This window comes from Ochotona princeps, chromosome 2 (assembly GCF_030435755.1).
Source record: "Ochotona princeps isolate mOchPri1 chromosome 2, mOchPri1.hap1, whole genome shotgun sequence".
Taxonomy (NCBI): domain Eukaryota; kingdom Metazoa; phylum Chordata; class Mammalia; order Lagomorpha; family Ochotonidae; genus Ochotona; species Ochotona princeps.
In genome coordinates this window covers 17294948-17322672 of record NC_080833.1, presented here as the reverse complement: position 1 = coordinate 17322672, position 27725 = coordinate 17294948, and the positions used below count along the sequence as shown (strand labels likewise).

Genomic DNA, 27725 nt, shown 5'->3' with positions numbered 1-27725 from the left:
AGCCAAACCCCAGAGGCTGTGGTCAGTCCTCACTCCCCGTGATGTGCCAGGCTTCTGCTGCAGGGGCTCAGCAGCCTCAGCCTTCACCAACTCTGCCTGCTGCACCTGCTCCAATGCACCCTGCCCTTGGCCTCTGCTGCACTCCACAGCAAAACCTTCTACCATCCTTCACTCCCTTGTCCAACTCCCACCCCGTCAAAGGGATAAAGTGCGCATCACAGGATTTCTAAGAAAAGCAAGCTTCCTGCAGTATGAGAAAATAACTAAAAGTGAACAGCACACATTTTTAAATTTAGAAATTTATTGTTTAATCCACAAGCTTTATATAGCTTTAGTTTTTTTAAAAAATCAACCAAACAAACAAAACAAAAAAAAAAGTGAAACCAAGACACTATTTCCAAGTCCGAGTCCTTCCAGCCTTCCCAACACCAGCACTCTGAGGCTGTATGTACCACGTGGAAGACCAAGACAATATGAATGGAGCCATGACAATTCACCAAAAAAAAAAAAAAAAAAATTATATGACTGAAGGATCCTTCCTGGGACTCGTTAATTGCCTTTACAAGAGAAACAAACAAACAAACAAAAAGAACACCCTAGAACAGAATAGAACGAAATTCCAGTGTTCCAAATCAACTTGTTTCACATGGACAGAGACCCACAGAGTCCTGGCAGAGGACCGGCTTTCCTTGCTATCTCTCGTTAGAGCTCCAATTCTGATTCACTTCAGCAGAGACTCCACAGGCAACTGGGAGGAAGATTGTGGCATTAAGACACTCATGTAGACTTCTCTCTAAACAGTGGTCTTATTTCTGGGCAAGCTCATAAATCATGAGATTGGAAGTATAACTTAAAAATGAGTGCTAAGAGACTCAAATGAGAAAAATTAAAAAAAAAAAAAGAAAGAAAAAGAAAGGAAGAAAAAGAGGGAGAGAAAAACCCCTTTGGAAAAGCCAGGGGCAATTAAAGGAACCATAAGAATGCCAACAGTATTTGAACCCCCTTTTTTAAAAAGGGAATTTTTTTGGCTTAAAATATTTCACTCTAAATGAATTTATGTCAGCTGTCAATGAAAGAATGTCACTAATACACTGTGGACACCTTTTGCAATGTAAATCCATGCCCTTTTTTTACATGGTGAACTTCAACCTAGCAATTATTACAACAAATGTTATAGTCTAAAGCTCAAACACATTTTTAGCAATTTTGAAATTGAATTGCGTACAAACCAAATAAAATTTACATCGTAACGAACATTCCACCTAAGACTGTGGGGACACCTGCGCCTTCCGCATGGATCGGAGGGCCTTCTCCCGGAGGTGCTTCTCCAGGTCATCGAGGTTATCCTCAGGTTCACTCTCTGTCTCCTGCAAAAGCCAGAACAGTCACAGGTAAGATGCAAGACAGTAAATGGATGATCAAGAACTGACAACAAAAGCAGAAAATGACAGAGAGCTTCTCGATAGACACATGCATTCTCTTTGGTCCTGGCAAATTCTTGTCCTTGGCGGGTCATAGGGAAACGTATCAGTATCATCAGAATGGCTAAAAAAAAAAGCAAATGAATAAAACCCCCAATTTTGTGCCTTTTCAAAACTGATTCTACCATGTAGACAGGTGACAGCACGTGCGCAAGCAGCGCCCACACACCTTCCTGGGCTCCGACGCTGCTGCCTCTACCTCCTCCTGCGCGGATGTGGCCGCGGCGGTGGTGGCGGCGGCAGGGCTCACAGCAGAGGCTGCAGCCGCGGCCACAGCCTTCTCCTTCTTGTGTTTTTTGTGCTTCTTGTGTTTCTTGTCCTTTTTGTGTTTCTTGTCCTTCTTTTTCTTCTTTTTCTTTCCACCTCCTTCTTGATCTGAATTCTAGAAATTCAGGAAAACATCATCAGCCTGATTAAACGTCAACTGAACAGTACACTGCCGAGGACTCAGGATTTCATTCGGGTTTAGGGAAAGAAAAGGTACAAGCCGCCCCCGCCCAGCATGAAGTATCCACGGCCATGGAGGTGGGAGACACACAAACACCAAAGGCCTGTTCACAGCTTTTAAGATGAGCAAAGGGTCTTCAAGCTAAGTGAAGCTAGAGCTCCCCCAACTAGTTTCACATTAAGCCAGGTTTTCAACACTTGGCTTAGTATGTAGCAGGCTTTTAATAAATGGTCCCTGGGGCCTGTGTGATAGCTCAGTAGCTGAATCCTTGCCTTGCAAGTGCCAGGATTCCATATGGGCACCAATTTGTGTCCTGGCTGATCCAACAAGATCCCTGTTAGTGGCCTGGAAAGCAGCAGAGGATCAGCTCAGCTCCAGCCAATGCAGCCACTTAGGGAGTGAACCAGCAGATGGAAGATCTGTCTCTCCTCTCTGTAAATGTGACCTTATTTCCCAATAAAAATAAATCTTAATGTCAAGTCTCTAGTCAGCATCTAACAGGAATAGAGTAGGGGTGGCTTGTCCTCCGCAGGAGGAACCCTGCCTCACCATGGGTTATATGCCTAATGAATACTGTAAAACCTTGAGAGCAGCATATGAAGAAAATGCATTCAGTACACCTAACCTACTGAGCATTATAGTTTAGCTTGTCATATCTTCAAAGTTCTCAGACCACTTATACTACTCAATGGTAGGGCAAAATTGCCCAAGAGAAAGCCTACTTCAATTAAGAACAGCTGCATGCCAAATTCAGGCAAAAGGTTCTTTGAATCTAGCATGCAATTTAAAAATTTCAGTATTTCTAAGCAATTAAGAAGTCCTGCATGATTCAGACAACCTAATTAAGGACAGACGCCTAACCACTGATTTCACAGAACACAGAACCTGAGCAAGATGACACTCTATTTAATGGTGCTCTTTCAGTCTGATCAGACCCAAACTGACAAGACCTGTTTACAACTAGCTGGACACACACCCTTGCCGGCGATGGGCTCGGTGTCGGGCTCTTAGCCTTTTTGACCGGTACCGCTGGTGACCAGTTGGTGGAGGGCGACTGAGACTGGACAGGGGACGATGGGGCCGGGAGCTTTTGAGCTGCTGGCTCAGGGGATCCAGATGCAGAGCGGGAGGAGGAGACCCTCCTTACAGACTGGGGGCTCGGAGAGGCAGTCCTGTAGAGAGAGGAAAAAAAACATTTAGCTCCAACAACAGACCTCCCTGCCCAGGACAAAACCACCCACAACAATACACGCCAGGTTACACCCTCCAAATATGTCAGAGCACTGGTTGTTAGCTGGCTCTACTGACACATAAACCACAACTCCCAAATCTCCCAGAACAAACACAACTCGAGCTCCCCAGCTGTGTACCCGTTCTGTTAGAGACACTGCTTGCAACTCCCTACACTTGATTTCAGACTGCTGGGGCCAAAGTCACACATCCACCATGAAAAATGGATACCACTAAAAGTCAAATAAAATCCCAGGGCACCTAATCTATGCCATAAGAAGGTATCTGGAAAATTGAAAAGAACCTGTGAATAACATCTAAAATCTGCCCTGTAAGTTTGTAGTCACAGCTCATGCTTTTCTGTTTCTTCTCAGTAAAAAACAGAAACCCAAAATCCAGGGATGGGGGCAGTGGCAAGCTGCTAAACATGAAAGATACAAAGTATCCCTAACCAAAAAGCATCAAATATTTTTACTTTTTTGTCTTTTTAGGTTCCGGAGTCCGGGAGACTCTCCTAATGGGCCTAGTACTTGGAGACGGAGATTGCCTTCTTTGGGGTGAAGATGACGGTGCTCTCCGCGCAGGCGGGGGGCTGGAGGAGGGCTGAGGAGCGCGAGGCCGAGGGGATGGCGAGTGCCGCTTGTTCGGCTGTGGTGAGCGGGCTTCCCGGGCGGAGCGGCCTGGGGAAGAGCCTTTCCTAGGCTTGGACGACAAGGAAGGCGACCGTCTCTTGGTTACTGGGGAGCTTCTCGGCTTGGGTGGTGGAGAATGGGAGACTCGCCGCTTGGGCGGTGGAGACGGCGACACCCTGCGCTTTGGCAGGGGTGGAGGAGAAGCCGTCCTTCTCTTGGGCGGTGGGGACGGGGAGTATCTCCTCTGGATTGGAGGGGAGTACCTCCGTGGGGAAGGCGAGCGCCGGCGAGGGGGCGGAGAAGGAGTCCTAGGGCAGAGACACATCAGTCAGCTGAACGGTTCTGACAACTGAACACCAAACGAGAAGCTATTCTGTAATTAGCACTAGGCAAAAGCAAGGTTATTTGTAAGCGGACACATTAACCCTTTTATATCATATAAAACAAATAACAAATCAGTAAATTTGTTTATTTCAGATGACTGCACAACAGGACATTCTGGTAAATGGAGGAATTTGTATTGCTTTGATGTTCACTGATCAGCTGTGGCTCTGGAGCACTTTCAACCAGAGCTGACCACCTCTACTGCCTCCAGCCTGACGCTTCATCTACACAACCCTGACCTACTTCCTGAATTAGGATGCCAATGTAGTGCTTAGGCCCCGCTGCCTAATTTGCTCTTACAGGCTCTGAGCTGGAGTTTCTGCGCCAGCAGCAGCTTTGCAACAAGCCTTTGGAGACCAAGCAGGAAGGTGCGCTTCCACTGCTGCACCTGGGCACAATCTAGTACCTAAACCCCCAGTCCTGCAAAGCAAGGTCCCAGGATGACCACAACTTCGGCACACAAAGTACCCAGCCCTTTGCTGAGCATCGTAGGCACCGAGAAGCAGTAGCGGTCACTACAATGTCAAGTTTGACAAATGTCATTAAAGCATTTTTTGGGGGAGGGAGGCATTCTAGTATGAGTTAAACCACTGTTTGGGCCTGTATTCCATAGTGGATGACGATGATGGCTTGAGTGCTTGAGCTCACACACGTGGGAGACTCAGGTGGAGTGCCCAGCTCCTGGCTGCCAAGGCCATTGTGGGGAGTGAACCAATTAATGGAATATCTCTTCCTCAATCTGCGTTTCAAATAAATAAATCTAAAAACAGAACACGCAAAACAATCCTTCCAAAGCTTCCACATTTCCATTCCTATTGTGAAATCATTTTAGACTTACAGAAAAGCTACAAAATCAATTGAATTTATGCTATAAAAGTCCAAACTCTAAGATTTCTCTCCCCGTTACTCTGCCTCCCAAGTAAATGAATAAACATGTTACCTAGACACCAACTGAAGATAGTAGCAGGAGTCTTGAATATAATAGTACCTTTTTCTTTTTTCTTTTAAAGCTTTATTTATGTTTTATTGGAAAGGCAGATTTACAGAGGAGAAACAGAATTATCTTCCATTTGCTGGTTCACTCCTCAAATGGCTGCAACAGCCGAGCTGAGCCCATCAGAAGCCAGGAACCAGGCGTTTCTTCCAGGTTTCCCATGCTGGTGGCTGGGTCCCAAGACTCTGGGTCTATCATCCACTGATTTCCAAGGCCAGAAGTAGGGAGTTGTATGAGAACTGGAGCAGGTGGGACTCAAATTGGTACCCATATGGGATGTCAGCACTTGGAGGTGGAGGATTAGTCAGTTGAGCCAATGCATGGGCCTAGTATTTTTTTTATTATCACAGTACCTTTTACTTGACACATATGATTTAAATATATTATAAAATAGACCCAATTAAAATCCACAAGTCAACAGTTTTAGTTGATTCATAGTTGCCATTACCACCCCCTACCTTAGCCCAGGTACCACTCATCCATCTATCTGCCTATCTATAGATTTGTGTGTTCTAAACATTTCATATAAACTGAGGTCTTTCATTACTGGCCAACTATTGCCACTTCAATGAGCTATTTGGAAGCACATGTGACATGTACCTTCGTCGTGGTGGTGGGGTTGGAGACCTGCGCCGACGGGGAGGCGGAGCAGGAGAAGGAGAGCGCCGCCTTCTGGTGGGTGGTGGGGAGGGACTTCTCCTCCGTCTACCACTAAACCAAGAGAACACAGTTGACTGAGTCCATGGCACTTACAGGCACGTAAGACTTCCTTTCAGCCACTGATCTAAAGGACAGCAAAGGCCACTACCTGTTTCACAGCAATGTTTTCTGTCAAGACCAGTAGCAAAGATACCCAACAGCACCACCAAAGAAATAATAGGAAATTAAGTCTTCTATTGTGTCCAAGGGAAAATACTGCTATGTGAAATTTTTGTTTCAGGACCTACTAACATGTGTCCCAGGGCATGATATATAACATTCTGAGTAGCACACAGAAACCACCATCTGACAGCACTGCTTTGTAACCTGCAGGCATATCAGAGCCATCAGGAAGCCAATCAGAAACGGCATCCAAGGTTTCTGGGCTAAGTGGAAAATGTCTAGGCAAAGATCACACTGAAGCCTCACACAGAAATCTCAAAGTCCCTACTCATCAGCAGCTTATGACCCAAATCCTGGTGTCACTGCTCCAAGAACTTCATTTCTAACATTCATCTCTACTGTTTGGGAGTTATGCATTGTTACCTAAAAACACTATCCCAAAGATGACAGATCAAAACTGACTGAATAGTGTATTCAGTACTGAATTTATCCTGGGAATAATCTAGTCAATATCAGAGCCCTATCATTCTGAGCCCCATTATACACTTAACACAAAAAGCTCATCTGACAGATAAATCACCAGCAAACTCAAAATAAAATTATCAAAGCATATGCCAAGATGGTTTGACACCCTCTGAGCTTACATTAACAAGATAATCAAACAAAAGACAGGAGTGACAGCCTGCATTCCCCTTTGAAACTAATGAAAGCTCTGAGAAGGAAATGAAGCTAATCCCCAAACTCCTGTCTCTGCTCAGTTCCCAAGACTGAAACTATCATTCTTCTATCTCTAAACTCCAGACATCTGATGGCAATTACTGCTGCTATAAACCTGAAAGGACCAGCACAGTTTTCAAACAAGGAGACAACAGCCCAGAGCAGTCAAGAAGCAAGATTATTAGCATATTCACTGCTGGGAAAATAAAACTGGTGTAGGTTTCTATACTTTATTATTATCAAGAAACAGTTTACTCCACAGTGCGAATACCCAGAACTTTGCTCTCACGCAAACACTGCCAACTAGTTCCAAACGGCCATTCCAAGAAAACACTCATATTGAAAAGCCAAAACAGTTTTAAAACTGAGCAATCAAGGGAACAAACGGCTAGTTTCAGCAAGGCTTACAGGCATGAATTAGATTATGATGTCTCTAGAATGCCCCTGTTTTATGGGTATATAGACAATGATCAGAAAGTTCAGCGCAGTTAAGAACTCCCTTCTCAGCCACGGAAACAGCCACAGGGCCAAGCCTGTGCTCTTTGCTCCTTCCTCCCCACTCTGTTCTCCTTGTCCTTACTGCTGCCCTGAAGCCACCACAGTCTCTATTATCCAGTAAGTCTAAGGACCAATTATTTTCCAGATCTCATTAAAGCCGTTTTAGGTCAAACTGAAGCAAATCAGAAGAGGAGTGTTACCCAGATCATCACACTCTGAGTCTCCGTGAACATCCCTGCACACACCCTATCATTTATCTGATGATGTGGAAGAAAACCAAGTCAAGACAACCTAGGAATGTCTCCACAACCATGATGCATCTAACAACGGGAAAAGGGCACAACAGGGAATCCAGCTGCTACAAGTTCTGATATGGAGCCCTCCTTCACAAAGTTGTGTCTAACCAACCTTTTGGTCACTGGCGATTGCCATCGTTTTCCCATCTGCATCCTGAGAGCAGTGGAGAAAAACAAATGTCAAGAATTCCATTCACTAATTTATGCAATTTGAGGAAGTTAAGTATCAGTGATGCTTAGGTTTTAAAGTGTTCAAAGATACTCAGGAGTTAATGTTATGAATTATTTTGCTAGTCATGCATACAAATGACATGGTGGGTCTCAATAAACATGAGTCATCCACAAAGAAACAAAACCACAAAACACCCCTCCCCCACCCCACCATCTTTCCAAAGTGTCTGAAGTGAAGGCACTCTTCATTTTCAAACAGCCCCGCAACCCACGGGTGACATTAAACACACGAACACCCATGAAGATCCCAGAAGGAAGTGTTACCGAGGGGAGGTCTCTTTCTGGCGCTTTCGTGGCGAGGGAGAGGCACTCCTAGAAGGCGAATGTCTCCGCCGCCTGCCTACCTCACCATTCTTCACGTGAGATCTCTTGGGTCGCTCATCTTCTGAGGAGGAAGAGGAGCCAGAGTCTGTAATTTACAGCAAAGAAAAATTACATGAGGCCCATGCTTTAAAAGAGGCTGTCCAAAATTTTCTGAATCAAAGCAGATGGAGCATACATAAGCACACATACAAGCTACCAGTTCTGCACGGTAGTGGCCGCACAGGTGTAAAGCAAATCACAGAAGACAAACCATTTCCATGCTCCAATCCAACCCAACAAGATGATACAAATATCTCTTAGGAAAGTCAATCATTTTCTAAATAGCTATGTGAAGCTTAAAAATCAACTCAGGGAAGCAGTGGACTCCATAGGTTTAACCCATATTTCCTGGAGTGAGGAGTGTCCGCTCGGGGCACACGCTCTGTTGCAGAGTATCTTCCAGGCACCAGCCACCGGGCAAGCTGGGACTGGAATGGGCAGCTCTGCGGCTTTGCTCTCCCTCCCGCTTCCGAAGCTGGCAGAGCACTGGGGACTCTCCAGACGCGATCCAGGGAGGTCAGTTATTTCATTTTTAATCGAATTTTATAAATGAAAAGCAAATAAAGGGGCTAAGGTAGTGGCACAGTGGGTGTAACAAGCACCCCATTTTGGAGTCTCAGTTTCAAGCCCTGGCTACTCTGCTTCCCATCCAGCCTCCTGCTAATGCACCTGCAAAGGCAGGAAAAGATGACTCAAGTCCTTGGATCCCTGACACCGGGATGGAGTTTCAAGCTCCTGACTTCAGCATGGCCCAGAATCAAGTGCTGCAGCATCTGAGGAGTAAACCAGTGGGTGGAAGAACCCCTCCATGCTTGTCACTCTTCCAAATAAAAATCTAATTGTGTCTAGATACAGCCACAAGTTTTGAAGAAGAGCACACAATTTAAAACCAGGTTTCTGTGCAAACTAATCCAACACAATTCCAGCTCTTTTTGAAAATATTTATTTAGGGCCTGGCACGGTGGCATAACGTAGCAGTTAAAGTCCCTGCCTTGCACAAACCAGGATCTCATATGGGCACTGGTTCTAATCCTGGTTGCCCCGCTTCCTATCCAGCTCCCTGCTTGTGGCCTGGTAAACCAGTTGAGGAAGACTCAAAGCCTTGGGACCCTGCACCCATGTGGGAGCCCAGGAAAAATTCTTGGCTCCTGGCTTTGGAACGGTGCAGTTCTAGCCACTGCGGCCACTGTGAACCATCAGATGGAAGATCTTCGTCTCTGTCTCTCCTCTTCTCTGTATATCTAAGTTTCCAATACAAATAAAATAAATCTTTAAACCAGAGCTGAGCCAATCCAAAGTCAGGAGCCAGGAGCTTCTTCTGTTTTTTTTTTGTTTGTTTTTTTTTTTAACACCACGTGCAGGTTTCCAGGACTTTGGGCCATCCTTCACTGCCTTCCCTGGCCACAAGCAGGGAGCTGGATGGGAAGTGGACCAGCTGGGACATGAACTTGTGCTCACTTGGGATGCTGGCACTTGGAGGTAGAGGATTAGCCAACTGAGATATCATGTCACCCGAGTAATACCAATTTCAACTATTACTTTGAAGATAAACTTGCATAAACACAGAAATCACCTAAGAACCATAAAAAACACAACTAGTTAAAAAACTGGTGGTATATTTTTATGGAAAATGTTGCAGCCAGCAAGCAAGCAAGAAAGGAAGTAGATTCCATAAGATTAACCAAAAAAAGTGTTGATGACATATTAGAAGGCTTAAAATAGCATGAATGTGAGTGGTACATAAAACATTTCTGAATCCAAGGTTTAGGGGCTAAAACTGGGGGATCTGGAAAAGAGTCACACTTTCAAATTTTATACCAATATGTCATTACTTAAAACAAAGTTAAAACAAAAGGCAAACAGCATCAGATACTCTTGCCTGCCAAGGTTTCTAGCAAGCAGATGCACTACTTTTTGGAAGCAGGTTCACTCGCTACACACACACGACTGCAGCTAAGTATAGACTGACCACTTTTTATCCCAAATGTCTGGGACAATAAGTATTTTAATGGTTGGATTTTTTTTTTCAAATTTAGGAATATTTACATGCGTAATGAAGATGGAGATGGTATTGAATTCTAAATTACAAGAAAATTTCACTTGTGTTTCATGGATGCTTGTTATCACAGCCCCAAAGTAACCATCAACAGTATGTTTGGTGGGCCTGTGTTCAGAATGTGACCCAGCAGAGGTGATCTTCAACCTTTCGTCTAAGCCAGGACTCAGAAAGCTTCAGAGTTTGGAGTTCTAGAATAAGGATTCCTCAACCTGCACTCTTAAATCGGTGACTACAGAGGACAAGCAGCGCCCCTACCCGATGAAGACTGCTGGTTCTGCCGTCTGTACTGACGCCTCTGCTGCACAGAATCGGCTGCGGCCATCCTGCCACCTTTGTCTTCTTCTGAAAGACACATTACAAAGCGCTGCTTTAGTGACGCCGAAGGAAGGTCGGAGACATCTGCGAAGGATGGTCTCTTGAATCTTGGTTTGGTCAAGCAGTAACTACTATAATTTTTACACAAGAATTTAAAATGCCAAATCCAATATTGATTTAGCTAAGACATTTTTCTCAAGGCAATTAAGATATCAGGCATTTTAAAAACATTATTAACTGCCAAATTTCAGAGATAAAAGAAGTGACCCTGATGAAATAATTACACCAAAAAGGGGTGAGGGCCAGTGCTATGGCTGCTCCACTTCTGATCCAGCTCCCTGTTTATGGCCTGGGAAAGCTCTGGCTGCTTCGGCCATCTGGGGGAGTGAATAACAGGTGGGAAAGCTCCTTCTCCGTCTCCTTTTTTCCTTTTCAGATTATTTTTATTGAAAAGGCAGGTTTACAGAGGAGAGACAGAAACATCTTTCATCTGTGGGTTCACTTGCCAACCGGCTGCAATGGCTGGAGCTGAGCTGAACTGAAGCCAGGAGCCTCTTCCTGGTCTCTCATGTGAGTGCAGGGTCCCAAGGATGTGGGCCACCCTTCACTGTTTCCCAGGCCATTCGCAGGGAGCTGACACAACCGGAACTCTCATGGAATGTTGGCGCTGCAAGGTGGAGGATCAGCCAGCTGAGCCATTGTACCAGTCCCTGGCTGCTCCATTTCTGATGCAACCCTCTTCTTATGATCTGGGAAAGCAGTGGAGGACCACCTGAGGCCAGAGCCCCCCAGTCCCATTTCATGTGGGAGGCTGGCAATAAGCTCCTGGCTCCCAACTTCAGGTCAGCTCAGTTCTTGCTGTTGCTACCATTTGGGGAGTCAACCAGCAGATGGAAGACATTTCTATCTCTCCTCTCTATAAAAATATGCCTTTCAAATAAAAACAAATAAATCTTAAACCAAAACCAAAACTTACCTGATTCGGATAATTCAACTTTTCTAGGTTTTGGTGCTGGTGAAGGAGACTCTCTTTTCTCAGGACCTTTATGTTTTGTCACTAAAAAAGAACAAGGGGAAAACACTTAGATACAAAGCAGGGCACATAAAATGCCTTTCTGATATTACAAACACTTATGCACGAAAGCAATTAGATTTTGTTTCCTGTAAGGCCTTGTTGCCATTATCTGAAGCAGAAGCAACAAAGTGAAATGTCTGGTGAAAACTCTGTTGAGTTTAAAATCCTGATCTTCTCACAAGAAAACGAACAGTGAAAGAGAAACTAGAATATCAAGTTGTGTGGAACGTAACACTGAGTTAAGTAAACTCACATGCTACTTGAACCTCCCAACCTAAAACTCATGCACACAACTCCAGAGACCTCAACACAGAAGCCAGTGAGGAACTACTACAGGAGGGTCCAGGAGAACTGTGACTTAGTCTGGAAAACAGGAATGACTGGCCACCAAGAGGCCCAAAGCTTTCATTGGTAAAAATTTTAAATACTAAGACTGAAAGATTCTTCCCCAAATTCTGAAAACAGAAAGAGTGAGCTCTACCAGTAAGATACGACAGAAGTTGGTGTCTCACAAATCAGCCAATGGTCATTGGGCAACCTCTGGGAGCGTGCTGTTCCCAAGTGCTGCTTAAGCATTAGTGCCACTCTCACATCCTCCCACACCCCTGCAGGTCCACAGGAGACACCTGAGACATGCAAAGTTACCACAGCCCCACAGACAAGCTAGAAACTGAATCCAAGATGATCAGGGGCCTGCATTTTGATTCCCAATAACTCCCCTCTCATCCACTACTGTATCCAAATTTTACGCTTTAAAAACACAGATATAAGCATTGATTTTACCATGAATGAATTGGGAATACTATTTGAGACTACCCTTTTAAAGAATAAACCATAAACAATTTGAACTCTTATGGTCTGTATATGCTTCGTGTGACTGAAACAACACCCATGGAATATTTGGCCATGTACGCAAACATTTCTCATATTTAAGAGATGCTCACAGCTAAAATTCTGTTAAAGGCAAAATCGAACGGGCAGTAAATTTAGAGAACTAGTTGACAGAACATAGCAATCCTGCTAAAGAGAATCAACTGTACCTCTTCAATGATCAAAATCTTATCAACAATTCCACCTAGCAAGCCATTTGGACCAATCAGTGGTTTGGCTAAAGAACAGTTATTAAACATCTAATTAGTATGAATGATGGGAAGTAATGGGCACAGCACACTGGCTCTCTGCCTCGCAGTGCTGGCATTCTGTATGGGTGCTGGTTGGTGTCCCAGCTAGTCCACTTCCTATTTAGCTCGCTGCCTGTGGCAGCAGTGGATGGTCCAAGGCCTTGGGAGTGTGGACTCACATGGCAGGCCCAGAAGATGATCCTGGCTCCAAGCTTTGGATCAGCTCAGCTCTGGCTATTGTGGCCATTTGGGGAGTGAACCAGTAAATGAAGACTTTCATCTCTCCTCCTCTCTATAAATCTGCTTTTCTAGTAACAGCAAGTGAACCTTTTTTCTAAAGTGTATTTAAAACTATTCTAACAACTGCTAATAACTGAAACAAATGTTTTTCATCATTTGAAGCTATTTTTATAATCTATATTCTCCACTTTCAAGTGTCACTTAATCTTCAATTCCTGACAAGATATTAACACATCCAATCATCTATAAAACCTCAAGTCCATGTTATCACTCTGTAGAACCAGTTCCACAACTTTGGATCAGGATGTATTTTCTAGTAAGACTTGTTAAATATGTGGTTATGCTCACAAGACAGTCAGTACATGTTCACTTAGTAAGAGCTGGACTGTGACTGCTACATATTTTATCCTGATCCAATCTCTCACTAACGGCTTAGATAAAATGGTCTTCACCTATTAATGCAAGTTATATATTCAGACAAGTACCTACTACAACTACTACTCTTACATGACTGAGTTATAGCATTAACGTAAGTGCCATTTCAGGCTTTTGGTTTTTTGAAACATACAATTTTTTAAAGGATTTATTTTTATTGGAAAGGCAGATATACAGAGAGGAAGAGAGATAGAAAGGAAGATCTTCCATCTGATGGTTCACTCCTCAAGTGGCTGCAGTGGCTGCAGCTGTACTGTTCCGAAGCCAGGAGCCAGGAGCCTCTTCCAGGTCTCCCATGTGGGTGCAGGGACCCAAAGCTTTGAGTCTTCCTTGACTGCTTTCCCAGGCCACAAGCAGGGAGATGCATGGGAAGCAGGGCCACCGGGATTAGAACCAGCGCCCATATGGGATCCTGGTGCATTCAAGGAGAAGACTTTAGCTGCTATGCTATCGCACCAGGCCTGAAACTTGTATCATTTCTTATGCTACATGTTTTCAGTATTCAAGCAGCACAATCATCTGAAATCTAAGACAACTGTAAAACCAGATTTTTAAGTTTACTTCAAGTTCTATTTTAACTATTGATCATTCAGACTTGCCCAGTTATTTACAAATTCACTGTGACCAGAAATGTAAAATAACCATTGTCTACATAGCATAATCCATACAGCCAAATTAACCAAAATAAACTGAAAAGTGCTAGTACCACCTCAAATACAGTTCCTGTTAACATCTCCACTGACTGTTCCCAGGAAGTCAAAGTACCACCACATACATGAAGATAATAACTGCTAATGGTTCCATGACGCTTCCCTAAGGCACAGGAGTCGATGCAGTATGTTCCAAGTAATTTTCCCGTAAGTTCCCCAAAACTTTTCCTCCCTCCTTTCCCTTCAATGGCCCACTGTCAATAGCAGGGGCCCAAAGCCAGGATCAGTGGCCACTACCTGAAATGCAGATGACATGTACCTGTCACATTTCAGGACTCTCCCTGCTCTTGAGCCTAGAACGTCACAGAGCCATTTCTGACACTGATGCCAGACACTAAGTTAGACAATTATACCCTGTCTCCCATCTCCCTCCTTCAGCAGTCAGAGGCATCCTAGATGAGAAAACTAGGCAAAGTACACATTAATTAAGAATGAAATATCACATCCTGTATTTCTGGGTAGTTGGGCTTAACCCAAAATTTCATCACAGGGCTGCAATCATTTCAACACACTCAGAGAGACTTTTTGCTGAGTGTCTCGGACCAGTATTCTCTCCAGCGCATAGCAGGCAGCCTCTGACAATTGTCCACAAGGTGCCTGGTTGGGCAACTTATCTATGTATGTGTCCACTGTGTCCTGTTTCAAAAAGCATACAACCGAAGGGAGGGAGATGGCAACTAAGCCTGCTTTTGAAAAGGTTCTTAACAGTGTGACCAAAATTTCAGTCCTTCTGTGCAGGTATTTGAGACTCACTGACTATTTATTTAAAAAAAAAAATTGTAACTTGTGTTTGCCAAGTAACAAGTGGGCATATTCATACTTTCTCTAGGGAGCTTTCTGGTTCCAGACAAAGGAAACAAGCATTCCTAAATGCTAATTTCACAGGGAAAGGCAAAATACACTGGGGCACTAGGAATCAGATCTGGACAGGGACGGGAAGCCATGGGTGGACTAATATCTGCCAATTTCAATAAAAAAGTTACAGTGTACAAAAATTATAAAGCCACTGATCCCAAAGCCCCCCCATGTAACTTTAGTCTGAACCTGCCAGTGGAAGGCTCCTCCAGCCGCGTAAGCACTGTACACTGCCTGATGCGCTATGGGTTCCAAAGGCTTCTCTTACTCAGCTAAGCTTAGAGTCAACACAGAAACATGGCTTCTTCTTAATCATACATCACCCCATTAGCCTAAAAGCTAAGTTAAGAAAGTAGTAATCTACAGATGAAGACTGCAAACCATTAGAAACTCTGGTCTCATCCAGTTCATTAAAATACATGGTCAGAAATCTGCCACCCCTATTTGTTGTTCCTACCCTGAAATTTTCAGCGTGGTCTGCCTCAAAATCCAGTAACTACAGCAGCCTTGGAGGTTCTCTACTGCTTCCCTACGACTCCCTTTTCACAGTGTCTGTTTTACACCAGCCCTAAGAGTCAAGGCTCACTAGCAATGAGTCCTGGAGTTTTTCTCCAAGTATACTGCATGCGAAAGAGTAATCCCACAACTCATATGCTTCACTCGGACTAGCATGGCAGTCTACTTGCCTGGTAAAATCACAGATCATCAATTCCTCAAAACTTAATCCATAGGATAAGGATGGACAAGATTCAGAAGCACCCTGCTGATGGCCTAAACTAAAATAAAACCAGCTCTGATGACCACACCATGTCTTTCCCTTGAGAGCACAATGTTGCCACGAAGAACTGAGAGAGAATATAAAGTCCTCAAATAAAATACCAAATAAAAATTCTGGGAGGCAAAAAGTTAATTAGCCTCAGAGTCACAAAGTGCAAGCTTGACACAAAAACATCCACCTCAATAAGTTGCTCCAACTCAACAACCCACGACAGATACCAAGCTTCCCTCCTGTGCAATCTCAGCACTGAACATGCTGGGATCCCATATGGGCGCCAGTTCTAATCCCGGCAGCTACACTTCCCGTCCAGCTCCCTGCTTGTGATCTGGGAAAGCAGTCGAGGACGGCCCAATGCTTTGGGACTCCTGCACCCGTGTGGGAGACCTGGAAGAGTTTCCTGGTTCCCAGCTTCGGATCGGTGCAGCACTGGCTGTTGCGGTCACATGGGGAGTGAATCATCGGACGGAAGATCTTCCTCTCTGGATATCTGACTTTGTAATAAAAATAATGAATAAATCTTTAAAAAAAAAAAAAAAAAAAGACCTTGGAGCAGATACACTGCCCCTCAGTGAGTGGCACAGGAGCCTACCTCAACACACCCGGAGACACACAGCAAAGCAGGAAACTGACAACAACCGTTCTGCTCCCTGAGAGGGCTGGGGGTTAGAGCCAGGCTTCACAAACCAGAGCTTTACCTTTACCTGAAGTCCTCCCTGGAGACACAGAAACACGGCTCTTCCTTGTGCGGCTCGACTGCTGGGGTGTCGGGGAATGGCGAGTTTTGGGGGGTGGGCTTGCAGGAGGCGATGGCCTGTGCCTTCGTCTCGGTGGACTTGCCGAAGGAGACAACCTGCGAGTTTTTCGAGGGGGACTGGATGTCCTCTTGGGGGGCTTCTTTGGAGGTGACCGGGAACGAGATGAAGAAGATGATGAGCTACTCCCCGACAAGGAGGCTGACGAACGCCGCCTTCTGTGAACAAAGGACTCGTATCACTGACCCCATACTTACAACATGTGACCTCACAGGCATGGACGCTTTTTGTGAAAACACAACTATTTTCACCCAACTTCTGAGTGTATGTAACTATGCACACAGTGAGTCCCCCAAAAAAAAGAAAAAAGGGGGAAACAAAAACTAAAACCAACAACAGGAAAACAGCTACTTCTGAGGCTAAGTAGTGTTTTGCTTGTCTCTAGTAACAAAACTTGCAAGGCTAAGTTCTGCAATGGAATGCTGCTAATCTTTCTTCCTTAAGAGTGATCCTGGTGTTCTGGAGTTTGCACACAAAGTTTGGGTGGTAAAGTATCTTTCATGTAGTAACACAACATGAAGCAACTCTTAGGTTGATTTAAAAATGTGGAAGATTCAGAAATTCATATAACTATGTAAACTTAGAAGCAGGGGCCTCTCGAATTCTGCGGCAAAATTGGTGTTATGTTCTGTGGCAATTACGTGTACCTGCAGAATTCACCTTTGGCAGAAGAGTTCCTGAGAACCTGAAAAAAAGAAACCCTACCTTAAGTGTGAGATACAAACTGGCTGAAAGGGAATGTTACACAATCTGAAAGTGGCTTAGTATAACTACAACACGCTGTCTGCAGAGCTGTCTGCGCAGGTCTGGTCCGAGACAAGCAGCAGCTCTCCTCCAAGAGCAGTAACCAGCTTTAGAAAGGGCGGTGCCTCAATCGACATCATTTACATGACGGATCTCCTCCTCAGTGGCGCATTAATACTGGTAATAACAGTTTGCTATACCTTGTATTCCTTCATCCCCCAAAAAAGTGCAGCCAGGACTAGGACTAGAACCTGGCGCAAGACTGAAAACATGAATGTAAAGCAAAAACAAACAAAAGAAAACTTTATGGTGATTTGATGCTCTCCCTCTTTAAACTCAAACAAGCCTGTCCACAGAATAACCTGAAGATTAAGTTCTTTTCAAAAACAGGAGAATTTTATTGTCAAGGCAGCACCAGAACTGTTAGTGAGGTACGTACGAGGCCTCACTTTTGAGCAGATTTAGCTATAACCTTCTTGTTAAGTGATGGATACATTCAAGATTCAAACATTTTACCACATGGCTGCGATTTTAAGGGGGAAAAATACACTGGTATTGGCAGGGTTAGATTTATACCTAATCTCTAAAAGAACCACAAATCTGTTATTCAATGTTATAACTACTTATAAATATCACTCCTACAATGCAAAAAAAGCCTTAGTACAGCAGCAAATGGACTATTCTGATGCTTGTATAAGCAGCTCACTAGCCTAAATTTCAGAAGCCAGTGGCAAACTGAAGCCCAAGAGAAGCTAATCAATTCCCTCACTTAGTAAGATTTCATGGTAGTCTTAAATTGGTAAAAATTAACAGAAAAAATGATGTTTAAAAAATGTTTCTGATCTTCCAATGCCGGACTAGACATTTTTCTTAGCACAGAGAAAATCAAACTGATTCTTTAGAAGCCATTCTCTATATACTCGAGTGCTTTCTTCCTGGTGGACTATGAGTAGCTTTGAATACAGGCTGCTGCCCAACTACACAAAAGCCAAGTCTCACCGTCTGACCGGAGACCTACTCCGCCGGTGCCTCGGGGGAGGCGGCATCCGTCTGGGGGGAGTTCTTCTCCGAGGAGATGGTCGCCTCCTTGGGCTTGGCCGCCTCCTAGGTGAGTAGGACCTGCCACAAGAAACAATTAGGATCTGACTAAATCAGGAACCACAAGTCCTTTGATTGTTTTCCTAACAGACCACAATTAAAAAAAATTCAAAGATCACAATTTTCCATTTGCGTGGATTTTAACAGTACAAAGTAGTATACACAATTTTTTGGTGGAAATCCAACATTTGTAACAGACAAAACACAAGACTTTTTTGACCTTAAAACTACAACTCACCTCGATCGGGATCTATGGCGCCGCCTAGGTCGAGTGTGAGAAGGAGAGCGAGACCGTGTCCGTGACCTTGACTTGGAACGTGACCGAGATCTAGCTCTGGTCTTCTCTTTTTCCTTTTTGGAATTTTTTTCTGGAGAAGGTTCTTTAGGTTCTGGAATAGGTTCAGGCTTGGGAACTTTCAGTATGTCACTGTGGAAATGAAAGCTTGTTTTTCTTTCTATTCAGACTACCAAGTCATAATACAATGATCCAATAAAGTTAACAGGATTTTATCTCTGAAGAGGGGAATATTTTTTTGTTTGTCTTCCAAGGGCCACTGGGTATTTTTAACATCAGATGCAGGCCATACAAAATGATCAACTTAAAAATTAGCCTGCCAGGGTCCGGCGGCGTGGCCTAGCAGCTAAAGTCCTCGCCTTGAAAGCACCGGGATCCCATATGGGCGCCAGTTCTAATCCCGGCAGCTCCACTTCCCATCCAGCTCCCTGCTTGTGGCCTGGGAAAGCAGTCGAGGATGACCCAATGCATTGGGACCCTGCACCCATGTGGGAGACCCGGAGGAGGTTCCTGGTTCCCGGCTTCGGATCAGCACAGCACCAGTCATTGCGGTCACTTGGGGATTGAATCATCGGACGGAAGATCTTCCTCTCTGTCTCTCCTCCTCTCTGTATATCTGACTTTGTAATAAAAAAATAAATAAATCTTTAAAAAAAAAAAAAATTAGCCTGCCAGGGCCGGGCATGATGGCTCAGATGGTTAATCCTTCCCTTGCAAGTGCTGGCATCCCCATGTGGGTGCTAGTTCACTTCCAACCCTGCTCCCTGCTTTCAGCCTAGGAAAGCAATGGAGAACAGCCTAAAGCCTTGGGACCTTGCACCAGCATGGGAAACCTGGAAGAAGTTCATGGTTTCAGATCAGCTCAGCTCCAGCTATTGTGGCCATTTAAGGAGTGAATCAGCATATGGGATGCTGGAATGGCAAGTGGGAGTCCCCACAGTTTTTTAAAAAGTGCAGTTATGTACTGAGAAAAAAAAAATCAAATCACAGTATATACAATATGTCAAACTGTACAACCAACATACAACAGTGGTCATCTTTTGTGTATTTTTACTTTCCCATATTTCAATTTATCTTCCTTTAGCTAATTCTGAAAGAAAAAAGTTCTAAAATTTAAAATTCAGAGCCATCACATTTGCACTCGCTCATAACTGAGTCTTATGCACTTGCCTAGTAGATGTGGCTTCTTGGACTGAGGGTTCTTTGACTTTCACAGAAGGTTCTGGGAGCTCTGGAGTTTTCTCCTTCTTTTCTGGAGCAGGAGAAGGGCTCCGACTCTTGGTTCTGTGACGGGGGGACCGAGAATGGCTGCGCTTTCTCTCTCTCCTGACAGGGGAAGACCGTCTTCTAGGGGAAGGAGATCTGGATTTGCGTCTAGAATGAAAGCAATTTTTCAGGTTTTTGAACAACATGGCTGGGGCGAAGGGTCAAAGGGAGTAACAGCACTGTCTTTCTATCTGCAACGTCTCTTTTGGAAGTAACATGCCCTTCCTCACATACATGAGGAAAAGGTACAAGAGAAAACCAGAAAAGCAACAAATAAAGACACCATTCTCAAGTTCCATCAGCTCTGAGAGTAAAGCACTAACTTGGAACTCCAAACTAAGGGATCATTCAACAACCAACTTTTCAGAGAAAAACAGGATGTTTAAAACAGTGATATTTCCCTAATGACAGATTCACCCCAGCAAACTAAAGCGTTTAGACAGATTACATTAGGATTCATCAGATAAACACTCAGGGGCCAAAACAAAGATCCCTCCTATCAAAGACTGGTTCTTCAGTGGAGACACACATCCAATTTGCACAAGATAGCTCTATTTCTGGAAGAGTAGAGGCCCTTCTTCCTTTTTAACAGGAATCTGCCTAACTTCAAGATTTTTAAATTATTCACATGATGCAAACAGACAACATGAGTTTTCCAGTCATGGAGTTATCACTATGATGATTGGCGCTTTACCCTAGAAATGTGGTTTCCATAAGAAGGCTGAAATATAGTATGAAATATAAATGAAAGGGACAAAGAAATCACCTTCTGTCTTTACAAATTCCAGTAGAGAACTGCCAAATAAGCAGAACCCTAAAAATGGAAAAGCCTAATGGAATTCTCACCTTTCACCATAAATATAGTAGAGGCTGAGTCGAGGATTTTAAAATGTGAACCTAACAACAGTCTCTTTGGAAGGAAGAGGAAAACAAATAAATGATCTGCAGTTTGGTTTCAGTACAACCATCTAAGAGAAGCAGAACAGGGGATTAGGTAAGTACTATGTGAATAGCTAATGAGTATAGATTTCTAATACAATGGAAATGGCAGGAAAGACTGAATTAGCATACATTAAAAAAAATCATTGCTATATTAAACTAAAGCAATAAGGAAGAATATTCTAAGAGTTTGATTTAGGAATCAAGCTGAATAGCTCAGTGAGATTTTAGAGACAATCATCTGAGTCAGGCGATCCATCTCCAATAAGGCTAAGAGGTCTTTAGCCCGGAGGCAAGCCTCAGCTTGCCATGAAAATCGCATGATGGAAGATACAACAGTGCCGCTGGGAGGCGCCCCTGTAACTACCAAAGCTTCCGCACAGACTCCTAAGAGCTAAAGCGCTCATGACACACTAGGAAAGTATCTTTTGGAGGGTACCTTCTCGGGCTCCGAGACCGCTCCCTTTTTTCTCTGCTGATTTCTTTTTCTTCCTTATCCCTCTTATCCTTGTCTTCATCTTGTTTTTTCATTGACGCCAATTTTTCCTGTTCAATCTGCAAAAGTTGAGTTTTCAAAGTAGACATAAAGGAACATTCAACAACACACAAACTGAAAGACGATTTTCCAAGCCTGACAAACACCATGATTCCCATTATTTCTTCATCAGTCTCAGCTTTTGACAAAACTGATTGTCACCCACACTACAGGTATCTATAAAAAAGCAGTACTACAGCCTTTTGTTCACAAATGAATAAACAGCTTGCACTTTTTGCATTTATCTTAAGCTGGATGTATTCATACTAATTAAAAAAAATTTGGGTCCCATGTGGTGGCTTAACAGGTTATTCTTTTACCTGCAACACTAGAATCCTGCATAGACGCCAGGTTCTAGTCCTAGTCCTGGCTGCTCCACTTCTGATCTGCCACCCTGCTTACGCACTGGGAAAGCAGAAAATGGTGCACATCCTTGGGCTCCTGAACCCACGTGGGAAACAGAGGAACTGCTATGCTCCTGGTTCAAATCGGCTCAGCCCCAGCTACTGCAGCCATTTGGGGGAATGAATCAGTGGGTGGAAGATCTGTCTCTCTTTCTCTATAACTACCTTTCAAATAAAATAAATAAACCTTAAAAAGAATTAGAAAAGGCCCCAGCACAGTATCCTAGTGGCTAAAGCCCTAGCCTCGCACAGGCTGGGATTCAATATGGGCACTGGTTTTAATCCTGGCGGCCCAAAGCCTCGGCACCCTGCATCATGTGAGACCTGGAGGAAGCTCCTGGCTCCTGTTTAGAATCGGCTCAGCTCTGGCCATTGCGGCCACTTGAGGAGTGAATTAGCAGACGAAAGATCTTCTCTGTATATCTAACTTTCCAATAAAAATAAATAAACCTTTAAAAGCCAAAGAAAGGTAAACAATTAAAAAAATCTACTATCTGACTGGGATCTGGGTTGAAGAAAAGAGTGGTGAGCCCAAGCCTAATGTATGTTCCAAGCTACTCAGCTCAGCAACACCAAGCAATAAACAATCCTGGGTGAGTCCCATCAAACTGAAGCACCCCAGTCCCCAAACAAATCAACAGCTCAAAAAGGCGCCATCACCTGTCTCTGTTTTATTTCTTCCTTCTTCAGTTCTAAGAAAGCAGAGGGGATCCCAGCGATGTTTTCTTGTGCACTTAACAGCAGGGGCCACAGTTCTCCCATAAACTCTCTAGCATTTTTTCCATTCAAAAACCCAGTCAAGTTGATTTGCATCATTTTAGAGTCTGGATTCTGCAAAAAGACATGACAGGAAGAACTACAGGTCACTCTGGAACAAACCAATCAACCAAAACTGCATTTAAATTAGTATTTTAAAATTCTATCATAGGGGCTTAGGCACATAAATATTCTTTACTAGCTTAAATATCTACAGTAGCTCAACATTATAATCTCTAGCAGATTGCCAAATTCTCTCTCACTCTACCAAAAGCATCAGAGCAGCTTGTTAATCCTCTGTGGATTTCCTAAGTATTTTTAGACTAACATGGCTGTTAGTGGGCCTTACATACATTAACTAAAAACCATCATGGGATACCCACAAATTTTTGCACATACTGAAAAGAAAGTACTTGGCTAGTAATTTTCCCCCAGTGAGAAATGGGAAAGGTACATAATTAACTATTCACTGTTCTAATACTATAGACAGACAGCCTTCTACAAATTATCTATTGCCCTGGCAAGAAAACTAAGGAGTTATGCATGCATTCTGTAACTCTGAAGGCTAAACTGAAAGCATCACTTCTACAAAAGGAAAATCTATCATAACAATGCCTCAAATTCTATTCTAACTGTCCACAAAGGGCTAAGAGGTCAAGATTCCTCAAAAACCTTTGGGTTCTTAAATACTACATCTGTTGGTCAAGCAACAAAGTCCGTATGACAAGCACAGCTCAACAGCACAAAGCAAGTACAGATTCCAGGTGTCTTCAGTTTCTTCTTGGAACCTTGGGGCTTTGGAATCGCCAAGTCCCCTGTAGAGAAAGATGGTCCCTTGGCTGGCTTCCGACTCCCTACTGCAACTCAACCACCTTGAGTTTAATGTTATATCATTTATCTAAATTGCAAAAGACGAACAAGCAATAATGAGTACACAACCACAGAAAAGGAAAAGATTGTTTAAAAAAATGTTCTAAACTTTAATCTCATGCTCACTACAAGGGGATTACTACTTAGGTTTTAAAAAAGCACTAAAACACAAATCAGTAAAGCATTTCTCCAATAAAATCTATCTTTAATTATCATTTCAAAATTTTTCTCCCATGTTCCTGGTTTTCTAAGTAACATTTATATACTTTACAGGAAGTGCTTTCTTAAGATTATTCTTTACAAATATTTAAAATGTAAACACCAAATTACTTAAAAATAGAAATACCTTATCAGTTGAAATGTCAACTGTTCTGTCAAAACACAAGAGGCGAACTCTTTGGGAAGAGGATTAATGTAAAAGTAAATTCACATTAGCATAGCTGCAAAAGGGTCACATGGCACATCTTAACTGTCTTTCAGTTGCCGTGACAAAATAGCAAAGCATCTTAGAATAAAATGCCTTCAAACAGCATTTTTACCATGGTCTCATCTTTGAGCAAAGGAACAATTACATTAACTGGCTAGAACAATGCTGCCAATTTATTTGTCTGAAGTTTAACTATAAACAAAAATCCAGTGCCTAAAAGTAATCGACTGGCTGACATGCAGCTACAATCAGACTTCAGTTCCTTTTAAAAACATCCAAACCAATCAGAATTGCCCCTCATGCTTTAGATAAACGTCCAGCTCATAACAGTGTTTTTAAAGAGCAGTGTACAGTTTTACCCAATTGCTCTTTCCTGTTTGTGTTTGTTGTTGTTGTTGATGTTCGGCCACTTTACACAACTCACCTCCAAACACACACTGCATCATCAAGGGAGTTGGGTCAGAGCGACATTGGGGCACTCACTCTGCTGTGACCTAATAAGGTGATGGTGCTATACTTCAGACGCAAGGAATAACTTCCATTTTGGTTCAGGCCTTTTAAATCATAAATCACATTATCATTAGAAAATTGCTGTCAAAGTAACTTAACATGTAACAGCAAAATTACAAACAATAAGTTTGATTTTTCACCTGTGTAGCTTTCAAAACTATGCACCTTCACTAAACTTCCAGCCTTAATATTTGTTTACAAAGTGAATTCTTTTCACAACAAACATTGTTAAATAACCCTCCTATGTTTGTACTCCACAGAAAAAATTCAGTTTCATAGATTCACAAATTATGTCACATATTCAGAAATAAGAACCATTTGTGTATTAGTACCTTCACTTCCAGCTGGTTGAATATAAACTCAATCACAACATCATCTTCAAACCCAAGGATTTCCGTTACTCGTTTTGTTATCCAAGGCTTTATGACCTCCAAATTTACTTTTCCCATGTCCACCTGATGAAATATGCAAACAGCCATTGAGTACATTGTTCCCAACCCTAAAGAAAGTTCAAGCACTCACAGTTCCTTAGAGCTTAGGAAAAGTTTGTTTATTATGGTACAACCTGCACATTCTTATTTGACTGGTAGTGTCTGTGTGGGTAAAGATGGCAAATGTTCAGCACTGAATTTTCTCTTTAGTACTCAGGTAACACTGCATCTCCAAGAATCCCAAAATGTGTTAGTCAACTAAGGAAAAATTGTCTTATCCAGAAGGATACCTTTTTCTCTAGGCATTCTGCAAACTTCAGCTGCTTCAGTAGTTTCTTCTGTTTATTGCTGAATCGATTATCCTGTTCCGCGCTTGTCCCCTGCAGGAATACAAACACAATTTCCTAAGGGTACAAGGTCAAGTTCTAGCCTTTTATCAACTAACAATGGCCAGGACTTTCACAATCAAAAAATACCAACACATAATATGCATAAATGCAGAATGTGTACCTTGCCCCAACTTTCAAAGCCAGACCACTTTAAAATTAAAAAGACAAGCACAGCAGTTTGTGGCTACAGCAAACACTTTTCACAGCTTGTCTACAATAAGATATGCAAAGCTTTAATTTAAATATGTAAAACAAGTTTCCTCCTCTTCTGAAGCCAGCAGAACGCTTGCACACGTGTCTGTGACAACGCGAATTAAAGGAGCACCCTGTTTTCTGCTACTCCAAGAATTCGAAATGCACGGAAAGCATGAGTTTTGCCTTAATGAACCCAATCACACTGAAGAACTTGGGTAAATGTTAGATCATCAAGCGATCAGTATTTAGTCTTCTGTCATTCTTGTTTCTCTGGCCCCATTAAGCATGTTAATTACTGGTTATGTGATCAGGAAGGTACTGACCGGTTCACTGAGTTGACCAGTTTCTTGGAAAGTGATCAAGAACAGAGTTTGGGAAGATAAAAGAACCTGGATTAGAATCCCTGCTTGTCACTACCAGCCACAGCCTCTCAGAGCAAGTTACTTAACCTGAGGACATCTCTTGATTTGCCAAAACAGGGACACTGAAATCTATCTTGCAGGGCCATTTTGTCCACCAGAAATGATACATGTGAGGTACCTGATGTGTGACAGGAACATAGGAAATGGAAAAAAACACTGATCTTAACTCATCAGTTTATGATCTGGGTTGACAGTGGACTAGAAAGACAGCTGCCCCAAAACCTTCCATGTAAATTCAGGTATGCCGCACACAGAACACGAACACCAAAAAAACCCACTTTCACAGCTTTTACAATCTCAAAAGCAAACTCAATTTAGAATTTACTTAGCCACTTAAAAAAAAAACGGGCTTTTACTTGTTTTGAAATACTTTACACCACAGGAAATACTGACCATTTACTACAAAATACTTCTAATGGGAATTACAAAATGGATAGCTGATGGCCCCGCCCCATCAGCGGGGGGGGGGGGGGGGATTTGTTAAGCACCCTTAAAATCATCATTCCATAAATAACTATGGCTGTTTACAGGACCTGAGACCATTCAAATAACGGGCTCGGGGTCAAGGCCGGGAACAATATTGCAGCTTCTGATGAGAAAACGGCTGGGACGCTACAGCTAGTTAAAGTTCCAAAGCACCCTTTGCAGTGACGGCTTCCCCTTCTCCAACTGTTCCTTTAAAAACTGCAAACTGCAAAGTACAAGCCGCCAGGGGGTTGGAAAGAGCCACCCCAGACGACACAAAGTGGGAGATCTTGGCTTTCAACAACAGTCGGGGGGGGGGGGGGGAGCCTGCAGACCCCGTGCAAAGTCGGTGCAAACACGACGAGCTGGGCCCGAGAACGAGGTCCCCGTCCCGCCTGCAGGGGACTGGGAAGGAGGGTCCCGGGAAGGCGCCGATCCACGCCCGTTGCACCGTCCGCCCTCCTAGGTCCCACTCCAGACGATCCCAATCCTCCTGCCCGCCGGGCTATCAAATTGGGCGGGAGCTGGCGCGAACTCTGACCCGGCGCCTTCGCGAGGGATCAGCATCGGGAGGAAGAGACGCCCGCTTTTCTCAAGCAAAGATCCCCCACTTCTGCACGGGGCTTCCTGCTCCGCTCTCCCCACCCAGGGGCTGCTTGCGGGGCCACCCCAGGCCGCACCCGCCGGGTCCCTCCCCGTCGCCGGTCACCTCGGGCCTCCCCCTACGGACTTCCTCCTCGCGGCGCCGCTAGGCCCCAGGCCCTGGCGTCCGGCGAGGGGCTCGGCCCGCAGGCCCGGGACTCGCCGGCAGCGACGGAGCGCTTCAACCCATACCCGCCGCCATTTTCCGGCCACCGCGTAAAGGAGGGGGACGATCCCGGAGGAGGAGACTGCGCAGGGGCGCACCGGTCTCCGCCGCAGCGCGGGGCTGAGTGTGGGGGAGCGTCCGGCGGCACCGGGAACCCTCCGGATTTCCGAAAGCCTCCCTCGGCAGGTTACCCAGCCCCCGAGTGGAAGCCTCCTGCCGACGCTTTCCGACCCGTCGCTCCTCTCCCCACCCCCAGATCCCCGCGCTTCTACTTACGCGGAAGAATCCCGCGTCCATCTTGCCGCCTCGCTCGGAGATCGCTCCCTATCCCAGCTTGCACCGCGCCAGCGCGACGGAGGGCGGGACCCGCAGAGGAAAAGCCGAGCGCCCGGACGCAGCGCGCGCCGCGCCGTCCGCCCCCGCCGCCGACACGAGGCCGCGCCTGCTCAGTGCGCACGCCGGCGGCCGGCCGAGCGGGCTTCTACTGAGGCGAGACTCCCCCGGCAGCCAATGAGAGCGGCGAGCTGGCAGCCGCAGCCAATGGGGAGCCCTAGGGGGCGTCGCCGCGTCGTCCCTCCCGCGAATCCTTTTGTGGCGCGTGATCAGCCTTGTTCTCGCTGTGTGACTTGTCCCATCGTCCGACTCGTAGCTCAGGAGGCCTCCCGCCCGGGGAGG

The 27725-nt window shown here is 44.3% G+C and overlaps 1 protein-coding gene and 1 non-coding gene across 12 annotated transcripts; both read right to left on the bottom strand.

Annotated features, from left to right (window-relative positions):
* Window positions 1–282: 282 nt before the first annotated feature.
* Window positions 283–27559, bottom strand: SRRM1 (serine and arginine repetitive matrix 1). Of its 11 annotated transcripts, XM_058676944.1 has the most exons (19): window positions 27327–27550; window positions 25062–25151; window positions 24673–24795; window positions 22438–22608; window positions 21278–21393; window positions 19804–20007; window positions 18577–18765; window positions 18240–18359; window positions 16380–16654; window positions 11447–11527; window positions 10411–10497; window positions 7998–8142; window positions 7615–7656; window positions 5770–5880; window positions 3949–4099; window positions 3635–3918; window positions 2906–3101; window positions 1651–1863; window positions 283–1367 (listed from the first exon to the last, which is right to left on the bottom strand). In XM_058676944.1, exons 1-19 carry the CDS (start codon window positions 27345–27347, stop codon window positions 1263–1265), a joined length of 2724 nt encoding a protein of 907 aa, XP_058532927.1. In that variant the 5' UTR covers window positions 27348–27550; the 3' UTR covers window positions 283–1262. The 11 variants fall into 11 exon arrangements, with proteins under 11 accessions (XP_058532927.1, XP_036350297.2, XP_036350296.2 ...); XM_036494404.2 differs by having other exon boundaries at window positions 3635–4099; window positions 10411–10494; window positions 19804–19917; window positions 27327–27559; XM_036494403.2 differs by having other exon boundaries at window positions 3635–4099; window positions 19804–19917; window positions 27327–27556.
* LOC118758752 (small nucleolar RNA SNORA7) lies at window positions 8477–8615 on the bottom strand. Its single transcript, XR_004995834.2, has one exon. It is a non-coding gene; the product is annotated as a small nucleolar RNA SNORA7 (small nucleolar RNA).
* Window positions 27560–27725: the final 166 nt, after the last annotated feature.